Below are 16861 nucleotides of genomic sequence, written 5' to 3' on the forward strand. Positions count from 1 at the left end.
GCAGAGAGCGAGCGAGAGAGAGAGAGAGAGAGAGAGAGAGAGAGTAAAAACAAATACATGTAGTTTAAATTTACTCCTGGTATAATTGTATTATTGTACGGTGACTTGCTCGCGTCGATGTAGGATGCCCGGCATTTATAATCAATCTAGCAAGATAGCTAGTTCAGTCGAAAGCAACAGACAATTTAATATTGGCGCGTGCGCTTGGTTATATACGGTAAAATTGTCTGTCGGTATCAACTGAATCGCTATCTTGCTAGATTGATTATATAATAAAGGCCGGGCATTCTTCATCGACACGAGCAAGCCCCCGTACAATAATACAATACATGTAAGTGTGTGGCTTGAAACTAATATGTGCTCTACTCGTTCGACTGCCATCCAAAATGCGTATTACGTACGATTGATGAGGCGTTATAAACATCGAGGTAGATCGGCTACCTATCACACCTTGTTTAATAGCTATATCCTTCCTATGAATGAAGGAGTCGATTCGCTCAACACTAGCCTACTTATAAAAACCTGAACATTTCCGAACTCATGGTTACATACATTCCATCTTGTGCTGACGACAAATAACGCTATAACTGCAAGTTATGGAGCTCTTACTGTGAGTGTAGGAGACGATTGCTTTTCCTCCTCCAATGCGAGAAGGTATACATCGCAAGTGTCTACCGCAAGTGAATGGTCGCGAACCCCAGGCATTGAAACCGATGCTAAAGTAACCCACGGGCGTATCGCTGTATCTGCCCGTCGTAATCGGGGCCTAAGAGTAAACCCTGGTAAGGGGATCAGGACAGAATTAAACACGCGAAGATTACAGTGAGTGACTTGTACCACGCCCGTTAGCGACAACCACGGGCACTTCTTGTGAGAGCAGCTTACGTCGGCTCGGCGTGTGCATAGACGATGCGGGGGAGACTCACGCGGAAAAACCGAGCGGGCTGTTCAACGCATTAGGCGAGTAGCAGTCTATTTAGCTTCCATCAAACGGATTATCTGTGACGGCGAATGAGGAGCGCTTGCTAACCAGCGGTGATTTCGTTGCTGGGGCAGGCATCAATCCACGCACAGCTAAGCGCACGATTTGCAATCTCACTTTCTAGACATTGCACACGTAATGAATGTATCACGCGTTGCATACGTACGTATCATTTGCAAATGAAACTCTCTCCCCCCCCCGCGCGCGCGCGTGCGTGCGTGTGTGCGTGCGTGCGTGTGTGCGTGCGTGCGTGTGTGCGTGCGTGCGTGTGTGCGTGCGTGCGTGCTACCTGGGAGTGAATGCTCTCATTGAGTTCATTGCAGACGGTAACACCGAGGTGGCGCATATTTAATAACGAGGTACGCGCAGCGGCCGCTCTTAATAATACACCATTCAATAACATTTGCTTACGTGAACGGCCACTTGGCGCAGGTGTTCGCTGTTGCCCGACCTGGCTACATTCCCTCATCGGGGCACTGGCGCCGTCAGCACCGTTCACAGACCCATTAAGTAGGGCCGGACCCTTCATTGTAACGTGGCGCGGTAATGTGCCCGCTTCGTAACCCAAGAAAATACTACGCCAAGCCTTGTGATCGGTACCCAGTGCTCATCATTAACCTCAAGTAAGATGTACATGCAGCGGGCCACACAGGCAGGCAGCAGTTCCGCCGGTGATGTGGAGATCATATAACGATTAGTATTATAGGGTTATCATAAATAGCAAATAAATAAATAAATAAATAAATAAATGTACAGGTTATTATACATTATACATTATACATATATATATATATATAACGTCGAGCCACATTTTATAGATGTTCCCTTATGCAATAATACAGTCATGTTTATTCATGTTGCGTCCCCTCATGGCGAGAGTAAAATTAAGAGCGTTTTTTATTTTTTATTACAGTGCTGCGCAACAGAATATAGGGGGGGGGGGGGGCGTGGACGGCAGCTGTGCTTGGCAGAGTTCACTTGATGAATTTCAATGGGAGATTTTCAGGTGTTATAGAAATGGGAGACTTCAGTGTATAAAAGAATAGGGAATAATGGCCACGTGCGACGTAATGTGGCTGGTCGAGGACTGCCCGAGCAGCGTATTATGATATAGCTCCATAGGCCTACTACCTATACCTACACCTACCTATTATACCTATTATATTTACGATTCCTTTATAGCAAACTGTTCCTTTACTGCGACTATATATATAAATCAGTTTGCGCTGCATTGCTTTTTTAGCTTCTTCCCTCTAGATCTTTCTTCTTATCATTATTTCCATATATTTTCAATCCTAAAACTATACTATTCAATAATTTTAATATTTCACTCCACCATAATCTTCTATTCTCCCTCTTTCTTTGACTCTCCTGTTACACAATTTTCAGGACTGCATGCGTCCGCCTGATTGCGTATTCCACATTTCATCTTATTTACGCATCTCTGTTTTAGTACAGTTGTACAATACACAACCGCAGTTTAGTCACAAGATATATTTATTATTTTCATGTTTTCAGATGTAAAGCAGCGCTTTATGATGAAGATCTTCCTGCCACCTCCGTCATAATCACTTTCCACAACGAAGCTAGATCAACGCTACTCAGAACTGTGATCAGGTAACGCCTTCGCTCCTTCTCATCGACGTTAAAATAAGCGTACTTTTTTTTAAAAACGAAAGTATAATTTCTATATCCTACTTGTTACGACAAGAGGGTCTGATGCCTTTACGCACAACATAGACCGGTTCGCTTACAATACTGCATCTTCGTCATAGTAGCATTTCTACGATATAGGTTTATGCCCCGAGTGATTCATAATAGATGATGCAACCGGAAAGTGGCATGCATTGGGTTTTTGTTGTTACTCGCGCAAAAATCGGCTTTGAATTCATAGGCTATCTAGAGTCGCACATGTGCGTCGTGGGAGAAGCAGTGTATTGCTTTAGCTACACAGCCAATGAAACAGGGAAATCTGAGAAGCATGTTGAAGTTTTTACCCCGCATGCTTGTTGCAGCGTCTTAAACAGAAGTCCTGTTGAGTTGGTCAAGGAGGTGATCCTGGTGGACGACTACAGTAACGATCGTAAGTAACCCATGCCGGTTTAGAACAACGCGGAGAGGGTCTTACAAATTACGCTATAGTATTATTTAAAAAAATGCTTTCACTGAAGATAATTTCAAGAGTTTGTGCTAGAATGTATTTTAAAATCCGTTTAAGTGGGATTAGATGAGAGAGGGAATGTTAAATAGTACTATGATGTATGATCCACGTACCGCCAATTCTCGTAGCTCATTGTTTCGTTAATTAGTTGCTTGAAATAATTAAATTGATACTTATACGATGGTTTTGTATGTAATCGCACATGTAGGTTTGCATAATCATGCTTCTACGGCAGTAGAAAACTGCTTCACTGTGGTTTATATCGTTAACAGCAGCCGACGGACAATTGTTAACATCTATCCCAAAAGTCAAGCTGCTCAGAAATCAAAGGCGAGAAGGTAATGACATACGTTTATCTTTACCGACTCAATAAAATATTCAATTGCACTCCTATATACATATAGATACATAATACACAGGCGCGCACACGCACTTACGTACATAGGCACGCCCGCACGTACATAGGCACGAACGCACGTACATAGGCACGCACGCACGTACATAGGCACGAACGCACGTACATAGGCACGAACGCACGTACATAGGCACGCAGGTACGTACACAGGCACGCACGTATACACAGGCACGAGCGCACGTACACGGGCACGCACGCACGTACACAGGCGCACACGCAAAAATAGAGCCTATGTGACGTGCATTTGAGCCTAGTGCAGCGTTGCAATGTTTGCCAATCATTTTGCAGGTCTTGTGAGATCGCGTGTAAGAGGAGCAGACCTGGCCAAAGGCGAGATACTGACTTTTCTCGACAGCCATTGTGAAGCTAACATCGACTGGCTTCAACCCCTTCTACAGAGGGTGAAAGAGGTACACTGTCAAAATACACAGTAATTTCCGCTAAATTTCCATTTCTGTTGTCGCTTCTGCTGCTGCTGTCACTACATCGTATTTGCTGTCGGCGCAACTGCTGCTGCTGCTACCATTACGAAACGTCTAGCTTGCAGCTAGCGCTCTTATGCATCTCTGTATGCCTCTATAGAATCCCTCTGCCGTGGTCAGTCCCGTGATAGATGTGATTAGCGATGACACATTCCAGTACTTCTCTTCTTCTGCGGAACTTAGGGGAGGTAAGATCTTTCATTTGCATATTTTTACATGCTGAATGGCATGGCTCCATACATTGTGTTTTCTCGGCGCAGGAATCGGGAAAGGCTGAAGAAAAATTGATCACTGTATCGCCATGGTATTATCGCCTATATCTGTCTGCGAATTGGGCGAAGACATATCCTACTACCGTCGTGTTATCAGAAGTGACATAATATAGATGCGTGCATTATCTATACAGATATTAATATTATGTCACTCCTGAATTTATCACATTTCTTTGGGAAGAATTCGGGAATCATGTGACACTTTCGTGTGTTGAAAGTACGGGGATTTACTTCGGATAATCGTTGAAATTGTGTGAATGAAGGTCATACTTCTTTTCGTGGATTCACTGCGGCACGTCTTAACAGGTCATAAATATAATATAATGATTACGTTTCATTCCTAATTAGGCTTTGACTGGAGTCTGCATTTCAAGTGGGAACCAATTCCTAAAGACGCAAGAGGCAAGATGAAAACACCCATTGATGCTATCAAGTGAGTGGCGACTATAGTGTCTACATGCCAGCCACCAACCGTCGAATGCCTACTTACATATTGGCGGTTGTAGTTGTTTACGCTGTTTAATAGTGTTAACATTAGGTGATTACACTTCGCCACAATCTCTATACTGGGAAGAGAAATAAATAGTCCAAGTATATACTTATACTCAATATTGCTATTGTTCCATTCTGTATTACAGGACACCTGTGATATCTGGAGGCCTATTTGTGGTCAACAAAACATGGTGGGTACAGCTTGGAAAATACGATCAGATGCTTGATATCTGGGGAGGAGAAAACTTTGGTAATTTCCTGTTCTTTAAATCTATTTCATACGAAGGCAAACATAACCTCAGCATAAATTATACAATGCACACACTGCCATCATTCGAAGAAGACTATACATTGATTTGTTAGAATGACACATGCCAATAAATCTCAGGGCTAACGTGAAGCTCTAACTACATTGGCATGGTACAAGAAGGTGTCACCGTTTTTCCATTTGTATAAGCAAATAACGTCATTCAACATCAGGTATAACAGTTACCTGCTGAGAAATCCTGTGATTATTTCTCCTGCCAGTAACTATGCATATATTACGAGTGCTTGGTAATAATGGTATTGCAACCTTTGGCATGTTTCAGAGATCTCATTCAAAACATGGATGTGTGGTGGAAGTTTAGAGATAACGCCCTGCAGTCGCGTGGGGCACGTATTTAGGAAATTTCACCCCTATACTTTTCCAGATGGCAATGCAGCCACATATATAAGGTGGGTATACCTTATAGGGAACTGACAACAGATGGTGATTACGTTAACTAATAACTAGACCGCATTTTATTTTACAACTAGCCGATGTAATCTATGGAAGTTAGTGACATTTACTTTTTTTAATGTGGTTGGGACTGATCGCTAACTTTTGATTATTACTTGTGCAGGAATTCTCGTAGGATAGCGGAAGTGTGGATGGATGAATTCAAGCGGTATTATTATGCTGCCAGACCAGGTGCTAAGACCACATCATTCGGCAGGTGAGACACACTATGACAGCGTGCCTTTGTGATCACGAACTGAGATGCCTTCATCAAATCAGCCAAGCAGATAACTATAACACGCGAGATCGCGATAACACGCGATAACACGCGACATCCCACAAATCTATAATATGGTACCGTTGTTCTAGCATACACGGTGCAATGTAATAATTGTTGGGTCAGATGTTTGTCAAAACTCTAAATATCTCTTCTAACCTGCACTTGCACCCTATCATCTATGTGGATAGGAATTCATTATGATTTCGGCTCACGTCACAAATGCATTGTACCTGATGCTGTGAATGTAAACTTTTTTTAAATCCATCATGCCTAGGAATATTACGCACAGTAGCGCCGTTACCCAACCTTGCGCGTTCCATTCATTCCTGGTATTCCAGCATTACCATTTTAATTCAGTGTGGTGTGCTCGAGATATCTTCCCATTTTGCTCTCTTAAACACAATAAACATCTCAGTTACATTATCTTGATTATATAAAAAAATACTCTATTGTACCCTAACTAATATTGTTATATGACGACTATGCTCCCTACTTTATCAGATTCAGATTTAAAACTCTTTGACATGCAGTGTACATACTACATAATGAATTATACGTTATCAAAGCACAGCACATGGCAACTGTCGAATTTCAATACATTGAAATCAACCACACCAAACGGTCTGTCGTTCCAGTATCGCTGAGAGGCAGGCGTTGAGAGAAAGCCTTAAGTGCCAGTCATTTCGATGGTACATAGAAAATATCTACCCAGAGCTAGAGTAAGTACTGATGGATATACAGCAGATAATGTCATATTGAACATAACTGAGAATCACTATGTATGCCATCACGTGTATTATAAGCATTTATGGCTGGTGACGATCTGCCCAGAACACAAATATGTACAGTTCATTGATCAGTGATGCTACGTCCTTCATACGTTTAAATACGCTGTATGCAGCTGTCATCATGAATCTAGACAAAATTTTATTTAGATGCCAGAAACTGTGCTGTCCCGATATATATATATATATATATATATATATATATATATATATATATATATATACCAGCATGCACTGTACCTTACCTAGCTAATTAGGCTCCGTGCCACCTGTCCGTTTCGTTTAGGCTACCCAGTGTGGACGAGCTGGCCTCAGGCCAGATAAAACAGGGAGAGCTCTGCTTAGACGCCCATAAGAAGCAGCCGGGGGAGCGACCTGTCGTTTCGGAGTGCCTCTCCCCACGAGACTCGCAAGTAGGGGTCTTTTTTTTAACAAAAGTTTCCCGCAAGGTCTACATTATAATTACGCTGTACATCAGCTGTACGTTTACATGCGACTACGATAAAACGGTATTTTGTAAGGTTTTCTTCGTACATTCTAGCAAGAAAGGATCATGAGAATACTGTCACTACCTACAGCAAATTTTCTGATCACCTAATTGAAAAATTAATGTTGAAAAACCATCATGATTGTCACAAGGCAAAAATTAACCAATGCTCGCTATTGTATAGAATAAAATTTAAAAGTTTTAAACAATATATTCGTTCACTTTGGAACTAAACTTGATGCAAATCATCAAGCTCAAAGTTCAAGTTGCATTCACATACTTGGCTTGCGTTCAAGGAATGGACATACAACAAGCGAGGATTTCTCATTACCTACAGTAGCCTATGCTTGGCTGTCAGCGACAAGCAACATGTTATAGTGGATCACTGCAGCAAGGAAGATCAGCAACAGGTATCATATCTGCATCCTCTGAGACTCTAATACTTCAGAATATTATTACAATCTGTCAACTAGTTGACTATGAATCTGTGATGTTTCTAACTCATGGTAGATTCTGCATTTGGTATTGTTGTCGGTTAAGAAATGGTCAATTAGGATTGCTGGTGATTTGGCGTTTTTTTATTACTATGTAGCATTTATGTTTTGAGTATAAGTATTGTATTTTGTGTATGTTTATGTAAAATCCTATTCCTATCCTCATTGTAGTATTTTAAAATTGTAGTATTTTAGTAGTTTTTCACACAATTGTAATCAGCAGATTCTCCATACAGTTCTCAATGAAAACTGTAGTCATTACAAATAATAATAATAATAATAATAATAATAATAATAAATTGGCTCACAGCAGTAACAGAAGGCAACTGAACATTTCTATGTTTCAGCACTGGCACAGAAAAGGTAGAGCAATTATCCATGCCAAATCCAAGAAGTGTATGGACAGTCTAAATTCAGCCACCATGGGACTTGCCGTGTTAGACTGCTCACCGGGTACTTACACACAGCTGTGGGACTTCACATTAGAACTACAAACTCAACACGTAGTGTGAAGGTAAAGTCAAGAAAACACAGGAGTCACCGGGTGAAAAGACATAATACAGAAATATGAGAAGGTCATGCTGACGGAATCAGAAGCAAACGGCTGGTGAAGAAAAGACAGACTAGAAACGAGTGTGTAATGATAGAAGCCCGATGACGGTGGGGGAAGGGTGAGCTTACGGCAAGGGAAAGACGAACAATGGCCCCAAATCCAGACAAACAAATATATAGATCCACAGACTGGCTGGATAATTCAAATACATTGTGGTAATTAAAAATATTTCTCATCATTACTTTATATAGATATCCGTGTGATACACACAGAGTTACAATGCAGTAATACGTTTTTTCAGTATTATTCATTCCTAGTTCATAACCATATGGGATCATATCTAAGTGTAATTGGAGATTTAATGGTAATGATTTTAATTTGTTATTTGATGAGTTGCTGATTTCACTTTCTGAACATATCAAAGACATTTATGTGTAAATGTGAGGGTACTCGCGTTCACTTTACAAAAAGAATTTTTATGGACACATCACTTACTAAAGCCAATACTCTTAGAATATAAACATACATATATTTTTTTATGTGCCAGGATAAAGGTTTTGGTAGCTTTGTCAATGTCTTGAATGTTATATAGATAGTAGTCATCTACACATTTGCTTGTACCGTTGTACGACTGTTTAGCTGAAATCTAACAGTGAAACAGTGAATGAATGACTTTTGCGCCCTCTTCAGGTGATTTTTACAACATGTGTCAACTCGTGTTGAGTGACCACGTTATGTGGAACAACCACGTTTTCTGCAGATTGAAATTTACGACTAGCTACTTACATTAAAATCCATGAAAGACTAGCAGTAGATAGATTTAAACTGAAACCATATCATAGTTTGATTATTTAGCATAGTGATGATACAGAGGTAGCCACAGTAGCTTTATCAATGATAATTGTGCCTTTACGAATTGACCACCGATCTATGTGATTCTTACCACCAATAAGTCCTGAATTTTCCAAACATTTTACCAGCGTATTCACCACAAAACATGAATAAAATCACACTAGCCTATCATGGCAATAACTGCAACATTTCATAGAAAGTATGCTTAGATAATTGTTAGATAAATTTACCAATGAATACGAAGTGATCATTCTAATAATTCTCAGATAATGGGCTTTTCAGTCTTATAGTGAAATAGTCTCAACAATTATACATCATAAATGTATAATGTGTTATATATTGGTTAAATTATTGCATGGTATTCAACTGACCATCTGTAAATATGTGCAGTTGTATAGAAAAGGTGCGTTTTTTCTGCTGTATATATTTGTAGCTGTATAAATGAGTGTTCCTGAAATGCATTGTTGTAAATAAATACTGTGTGCTAATAGGATGACTTGTGACAATAGAAACCGAACATTATTATTGCTATACCTAATCTACTTTAAATTTGGTTTTGTGTTGTTCTATGATACCTGGAATCACCTCTTTGTCAATGTTCACATTTCAAACAAAAACCATTCATTTTCTAAAAACAACCAATTCAATATTTACTAATCACCAACTTTATACATTATTAATAGTATGGCATGTAATATTGAAACTTAGTGACTTTCACATGGCAAATTATTTGATATTTGGTCTTTGTTGTTGAAAATATTATAAAGGAGTGCCTGACCAAATAGTAGTTTATTAACATCATCTAGTTTAATGATCAGTGCTTTTTCACTAAAGGAGACTTCTTTGACTTATTCTTCTTTTTCTTTTTTTCCATTTTTGAGCCCACATACGATGTTGATGATGAAGTTGTTGGTTCAATACTTAACGTTTCCATAGCATCTGTTGTATTGGTTGTCTCTGCAACATCTGAGCTGGTCTCTGGTTGGGGGCACTCAATCTCCAAGTGTTTAGGGATCTGTATCTGTCTGTCACTGAAGTGGTTACGTACTGAAACGGACATCGATAAACATAGCATTTCTTCTTGAATGTCCAGGATTTTAACTTTCACTGGTGACTTTAATTTTAATAACAAGATTCATATTCTTATGCAATTAAGCAGACAAACCACCCTAACACATTGGCTTGCCAACACTCACTATAAACTATGAATTTCTAATAATATTAAATATTAAACTTATCATTTCACCTGTGGCATTATCTTTTATGTCCCAGACCTTTACCGATGACTGTTCTCCACCAATAGCCACTATATAAGGAGCATCTGGGCATGGGGTACAACACTGCAAGTGACCCTGCAACATAACAATTCTACATAGTACATCATGAACATACTCTTACATCTACATACTTGATAGATTGAGTACTCATCCTGATACGTAAACTCTAGTCTTGTAGACAGCCCTGCTTTTCCAAACTATCAGACTCACATTAACATACAGAAAATGGGTTGACATAGAGCGGGCTACAGGAAATTAACATTATAGAACGTATGCATCTATCACACACCTGGTGTACACAGGTGGCCAGCTTAATTCTCTAACTTGATCAAATGTGGCAATCAAATAGTGATTTTGCTAGCAGGACCACAGTGCTGATGCCCACTTACTAAGTGCAGGTCCCTCTCCAACACACACTCAGGCTTGTTGTCTTTGAGGTCCCAAATTTTGCAGGTCCTATCTGCTGAAACTGTGGTCAGGCATCCTGCTATGTGGTTACTCAAGCTTAAGCCTGGAAAACCGCAACATCATACAGCAAAAATTAGTCACCAAAATAACAAGCTGACCATTCTTCAGTGAAAGCATAATCATGACTATCGATAAAAATTCCAGAAAACTCACCTGTTACGGCTTTTGTATGTGCTCGTAGAGTGAATACTGTGCCAGTCTGCCTCACATCTACATAGTAGACAAAGCCAGTCTCTGTTGAAGCCTGTAAAATTTAATATCAAAGCATGATAAATTAATCTACTTCTGTCACATTTAGCTTTCTCACTTCACAGGTTTGTGGGATTTTGTAGACTGTTTGAAAGATACATGCAAGTGTAAGCACTTGAATAAAGAAGCAGCTGATGATGCAAAGCATTGAAAGTCACAGAGGTTTATCACATAAGTACATCAACACACCAAGAAATAGAATGGCTCAAAGTGGTTCCATATTACTCTCTCCACCTCTCCGTCAAACTGCCAGGCTTTGTGGTTGTTTGATGGATCTCGACAATCAAATAGCATCGCTTTACTGAAAGAAATGCAATCTCTCAAACTCTTGAAGTTACCACTTTCTTTGCATTGCTTGCATCTACAACCAATTAAACCTGGAAATACGTTTGTAATTATGAAAATAAAGTGTTACGAATGTGGTTTACCACGATTGATATACGATAATCGATGTGTATTCTTTAAGTGGGTTTTAACTCATGTAACTAAGGTTACAACTCACTGATCACAGCATCCAGTCAGTAATGACTGACTCTCAAACGGATGCCACACTAGCGACTGCACCTTCTCCTGGGGCTCTGTTATGTGCATCGCCATCTTCCCTGAATTTAAATCCCACAGACCAACAGTGAAGTCAGCACTTCCACTTGCCAAGATGTGCCTAAAATGACAACCTTGTATTTAATTTAACATTTAAAATTGAAGATTAATTGCAGTAGAGCCAACTGAAGGGTGGTACTATGGAGAGAATTTATATTTTCACCTTAATATATACCTGTGAAATGACACACACAGTTTGGACCTGTCACTATGGCACAATGAATACCACCAGATTTTAACCAAATATTCACGATTTATCTTGAAATTTGAACTTTACCACCTGTCAAAAATTTTAATCTCACTTGACATGATCAATAATTTTACCAAATCAAAATGAGGTTTTCTTATAAGGCCATGGGTATTCGATTCAGCATCATAAACTTGTTTGGTTTTGTTATTCCGCCGAGCATTCTAAATCAGACTTCATACTGAAAAAACTAATACCAACCTACATGATAAGACGACACTGCAAGCAAAAAATCCCATAGAGATTTTTAATTGTTGGCTATGTATTGAAGCCTATATATAAAAAGCGAATCACACAATAGTACCGAGCCTGCTTGTTCCATGAAAGGTCTAGCACTGCATCCTCATGAGCATCTAAGGCTGTGTTCTTGCTCTTCCTTGCCTTCTTCGTCTTCTTTGTTACTTTGCCTAGCTGATATGCTGGTTCTATACAGTCGATGACATCAAGGTCCCACACATCAATATGAGGCGACAGTGAACCAACTGCTGCAAAGTTTCCTGCAAAGATGACGACATCATCATTCTACATTTGTGTTGCCCAGTACCAACAGTGAAACAGTGTTAGTGGAACCTGGAAAAGCTACTTCTTTAGCTTGGTCCAGGAAACGTAAGCCCGGCGCACATTGCCGAACATTTTGCTCAAAAACATTATCGTAGCAATGTTCCATGAAATGTTCGGCAATGTGCGGGGAAAAAAGTCGCCGAACATTTGTTCCGAACAATGTTTCTGAAGATCGGAAATGTTCGTCAATGTGCGCTGAATGTCGAACAATTCTAGGAACATTTGTAAAGTAGTAACCAATAGCAGCACGATATGTGGTCACATGATTTTTGTGCCCAATCATGCGCCGATCACGTGACTCTTTACAACACAGCTACTAGACGGCCCCACGAGATTGTTCGCTGCAAAATATTTGGCAATGTGCGCTCAGCAATTGTCCACCCGCACATTGCCAGACAAAAACATTTGTTCGGACGAACATTTGTTCAGAAAAATGTTCGGCAATGTGCGCCAGGCTTAAAGCAGCACCTCTCCTCACCACATGAGAGAACAAACATACAAGATTGTTTTTAGACAGAATACCTCACCCAATGCAAATACTGGGTGACCTAAATAAATCAGCAGAAATGCAGCAGTGTTAAAGACTCTCATTCGTAACAGTTGAGGTATTTGTTAGATAAATGTGTAAATATAAATATAAATATTTTACAGATTAATAACAAATTTAAATAAAAAGTACTTACTGTATTTTTAACAAGCATAATAATAGCATCAACATCAATCGACTGACATAAAAAGAAAAAATAATGTTCTGCTGATATCATTGAAAGAATTTTAATATATTTATGTAATTACACAAACTTACCCGAAGAGTTGTCTGATGGATCAAAATCTATCCACTCCACACATAATGGAAAGGCAGGAAGCAAGATGTCATGATGAATAAATAGCTGTTTTTCTTCCTCATTATAGACTGAAATCATAGAAAGTGTAAAACACATATAAGTACTAACAAATTTAATAAAGTGTATGTAAATTAACCAAGAGATGTTGATGGAACTACACATTTATTTATGTAATGAAAACATGTTTTTAAGGTCCAGGAGAATGTCACAAGTTCTCCACAGTCAGATATGCTTGTTATGTTAAATTAACAAATGCTATAACAAACAAAAATGTTAAATCAATAGTACACTTGCAAAAATATGATGCACTTATTCAAATATAAAATGTTTTGATTACTATCTCATCTGTTTTATACAGCTATTCACAAGCTTACCATAAACATCCAAGTTGCTACAATCTCTTTCTACATGCCCTGCGAGTATCAAGTTGTCTGTTGGCTTGATTACTAGATTTTCGTCATCCTCATCCTGCGAACAATCAAAGATCTTTTCTACTAAACTATTCTGCACCAGTATTCATCGGAACAGACATTTTTAATAAAACCTGTCATTGATACCGAATTGGAAAAATGTATATGTTACGTAGCATAAATATACTGTAGCTTAACTAACAATAATGGTGAATGCTATAGTGAATAGCACTGCTAGCATGATAGGTCTATATTAAACTCAACAATATGTTCTACACACGAACGTGTGCACGAAACAATTTTACCTTGTCATCTCGCAAGGTGATGTATGGGTCTTCATTGTTACTAGCATAGTATGTGAGGCTTCCAATTCCTGACAGTGGATTATCTTGGAAATCTGTGGGGAAAAAAACAGAAAATGTCAACTCATGTGGTTTAGATATAATATCATATTATAGTTTTGCGAGCTGCTCTGGTAACGACAACCACACCTTCTTCGTCATAGGTTTCCAGATGGTATTTTGCCATTTCATCTTCAATAGCTTGCATGTCATCAGTGGCTTCATCTTTTCCTATTTCCACAGTACTTGGTTTTCCATCTGCATCATCTTCAACAACTTCATCGATGTCCCTATTGAAATTATTTTGATTTCTGAACAGTACATGGTACATTTTAAATTAAATATGTTTCCTTAAAATTGCACAGTCAATACCAATCTACCAGAAATATTAAATGGAAGTTATAAAGCAATTATTACGCATTATAACGCATTAACCTTGGACAAATTCAGTTTCCTGACTTCGAATTTAATATCTGTAAAAGAGATACTAACTTATAGTTGAATTAACAACTTTCTCACGGTTTCGAATAATAATAATAAAATAGGGTCATGCTTCACAATCACCCCAACTAGTGCTCTTCAATATACTATCTTACTTTTACATAGAGACTAAGAGACACACAACAAATGGTCTACAAATGTTAACTGGGTGTGCACAAAGAAACAAAAGTATCTACCTACAATGCTCTACTGGTCTAATAAAATAACACATGTAGTGATGAGGTTTTTTGACAAACCTGATGTCGTCTTTTGTTTCCTCAATGATTTTTTTAAGTTCTTCTTCTGACAATGCTACCTACATTAGCAAAAGAAAAAAAATACTATACATAACAGCTTGTGTAAAACGTTTGGGTGCCATCTCTTGAGAAGACTGTTTAAAATCCTATGCCTTAACCTTAATGGCTTAAGTCACTGTTATTGTTAAAACATGACTTACTGTCATATTTGGCTACAAATAGCAGTTGTTGGTACCTTGGTGGAGCAGCTGGAAACATTACGTCCAATTGTTATGAGATACCGGCTATACACGCACCTGCCGCTAGCGGCGCTGATCGTCAACTCGGTTACTCAGCAACCCGCAAGTAGTCAGGTCCCTTAGTGCAAAATATGGGCCGAATCATTACAGGAGTGACAAAAGTCTCAAACTTGGCACAGTTGTAGCTTATGGCAGTACTATAATTATTAGAGGGGGTGCCCAATGCAGATATTCCTTAGAAGTGAATTACAGATGATTAAATGTTTGAACCACCCGACTCCGAACCCCCCTACCGCGCCCGCCTGTATACAATGCCAATACATGTACCAGCAGTACAATGCGCCAGTACACACAGTACAGGCGGGCGCAGTAGAGGGGTTCGGAGTCGGGTGGTTCGAACATTTAATCATCTGTAATTCACTTCCGCGCGCATATATTTGCTAATATATTGACTAATCGTGCGCCAATACGTCGCGCCATAAATCGTAGGTATCTAGAATTTTAGAAATGTAACTCAAATCCTTCGCGAGATATTAGTTAGTACACTATCCTACGGGCCATAGCCGCGCGTATATATATTAGCCTATGAGTGATACCGTGCATATATTTTTGGTAATTAATTAAACTATTCGTGCTTTAACAAACTCAAAATTCACAGAGACCATAGCTAAGACATGTGTTTATATGTATCTAAAATTTTAGAAAATGTACCTCAAATCGTTCGCGAGATATTAGAGTTAGTACACTATCCTTTGGGCCATAGCCGCGTGTATATATTATCCTATGACGATACCGTGCGTATATTTTTGGTAATTAATTAAACTATTCGTGCTTCAATAAACTCACAATTTACAGAGACCATAGCTAAGAGATGTGTTTATAGGTATCTAGAATTTTAGAAATTTAACTCAAATCCTTCGCGAGATATTAGAGTTAGTACACTATCCTACAGGCCATAGCCGCGCGTATATAATAGCCTATGAGCGATACCATGCGTATATTTTTGGTAATTAATTAAACTATTCGTGATTCAATAAACTCAAAATTCACGGGGATTATAGCCAAGACATGTGTTTATATGTATCTAGATTTATAGAAATGTAGCAAGATATGAGAGTTAATACACTTTCATGCCGCCTATAGCGCAATAGCCAGGCTGTAGAGCTGTATACAATGCGCCAGTACAGGCGGGAGCGGTTAATTCGAACATTTAATCATCTGTAATACACTTCTAAGGAATATCTACATTGGGCACCCCTTCTAATATTTATAGTACTGCCATAGGCTACAACTGTGCCAAGTTTGATGCTTTTGTCAGCTCTGTAACGATCATGAAACTAAGGGACCTAACTAAAATGTTTACAATCACAATTGCATTGAATAACCATAGATATACACAACACATGTATGTGTTGTTTATATCTATCATAACCGAGTTGACGATCAGCGCCGCGATACAATAATGTAACCCAACAAGAGTAGGGGTTGCAACTCCCTACTCTTGTGGGGTTACATTATTTTATCTACTACTAACCCATCTACCAAGTGCCAGTGGCAGTGCCAGTGGTTGAGAGACCTGAATTTATTATACTCATGACAATGACATAACTTATCATTCATTCATTGCGGAAAAATATCAATTTTCATCCCTCTATTCTCTATTTCACTCTTACACCAAATTCCTCCCCTTCTGCAAGAAAACAAGTTTGTCAGATGTCAACAAGTGTCGTACACCGTCGTAGTTTATTACTATTTACTATTTAGGTATAGGTTGTGCGCGAGATCTAACTAACGCTGAGAGGGTCTATGTCCCCCAGGGTACTGCCGGAACGTACCCTGGTACTATCTAATATGCCGGACTGTACCTCGCCT

The 16861-nt window shown here is 39.1% G+C and overlaps 2 protein-coding genes across 4 annotated transcripts in view; one reads left to right on the forward strand and one right to left on the reverse strand.

Annotated features, from left to right (window-relative positions):
* Positions 1 to 9553, forward strand: part of LOC106813364 (polypeptide N-acetylgalactosaminyltransferase 16-like) — a 63788-nt gene extending 54235 nt beyond the window's left edge. The window contains exons 3-15 of one of the 2 annotated variants that reach the window (XM_014817500.1): positions 2501 to 2599; positions 2998 to 3065; positions 3416 to 3481; positions 3847 to 3968; positions 4141 to 4228; positions 4661 to 4745; positions 4951 to 5054; positions 5395 to 5521; positions 5689 to 5781; positions 6480 to 6563; positions 6916 to 7042; positions 7413 to 7526; positions 7958 to 9553. In XM_014817500.1, the coding sequence (XP_014672986.1) occupies positions 2501 to 2599; positions 2998 to 3065; positions 3416 to 3481; positions 3847 to 3968; positions 4141 to 4228; positions 4661 to 4745; positions 4951 to 5054; positions 5395 to 5521; positions 5689 to 5781; positions 6480 to 6563; positions 6916 to 7042; positions 7413 to 7526; positions 7958 to 8122 (1342 nt within the window). In that variant the 3' untranslated portion in view covers positions 8123 to 9553. The remainder of the gene's footprint in view (positions 1 to 2500; positions 2600 to 2997; positions 3066 to 3415; positions 3482 to 3846; positions 3969 to 4140; positions 4229 to 4660; positions 4746 to 4950; positions 5055 to 5394; positions 5522 to 5688; positions 5782 to 6479; positions 6564 to 6915; positions 7043 to 7412; positions 7527 to 7957) is intronic. The other variant, XM_014817507.1, reaches the window with a different exon arrangement.
* Positions 9554 to 9635: 82 nt separating this feature from the next.
* LOC106813381 (periodic tryptophan protein 1 homolog) overlaps positions 9636 to 16861 on the reverse strand; it is an 11960-nt gene continuing 4734 nt past the window's right edge. For both annotated transcript variants that reach the window (XM_014817518.1, XM_014817523.1), the window contains exons 2-13: positions 14751 to 14809; positions 14164 to 14303; positions 13978 to 14069; positions 13637 to 13730; positions 13223 to 13330; positions 12161 to 12353; positions 11512 to 11670; positions 11199 to 11310; positions 10914 to 11004; positions 10682 to 10803; positions 10262 to 10367; positions 9636 to 10062 (exon numbers count right to left, since the gene is read on the reverse strand). In XM_014817518.1, coding sequence (XP_014673004.1) covers positions 9830 to 10062; positions 10262 to 10367; positions 10682 to 10803; positions 10914 to 11004; positions 11199 to 11310; positions 11512 to 11670; positions 12161 to 12353; positions 13223 to 13330; positions 13637 to 13730; positions 13978 to 14069; positions 14164 to 14303; positions 14751 to 14809 — 1509 coding nt within the window. In that variant the 3' untranslated portion in view covers positions 9636 to 9829. The remainder of the gene's footprint in view (positions 10063 to 10261; positions 10368 to 10681; positions 10804 to 10913; positions 11005 to 11198; positions 11311 to 11511; positions 11671 to 12160; positions 12354 to 13222; positions 13331 to 13636; positions 13731 to 13977; positions 14070 to 14163; positions 14304 to 14750; positions 14810 to 16861) is intronic.

Source organism: Priapulus caudatus, unplaced genomic scaffold (assembly GCF_000485595.1).
Source record: "Priapulus caudatus unplaced genomic scaffold, Priapulus_caudatus-5.0.1 Scaffold23, whole genome shotgun sequence".
Taxonomy (NCBI): domain Eukaryota; kingdom Metazoa; phylum Priapulida; class Priapulimorpha; order Priapulimorphida; family Priapulidae; genus Priapulus; species Priapulus caudatus.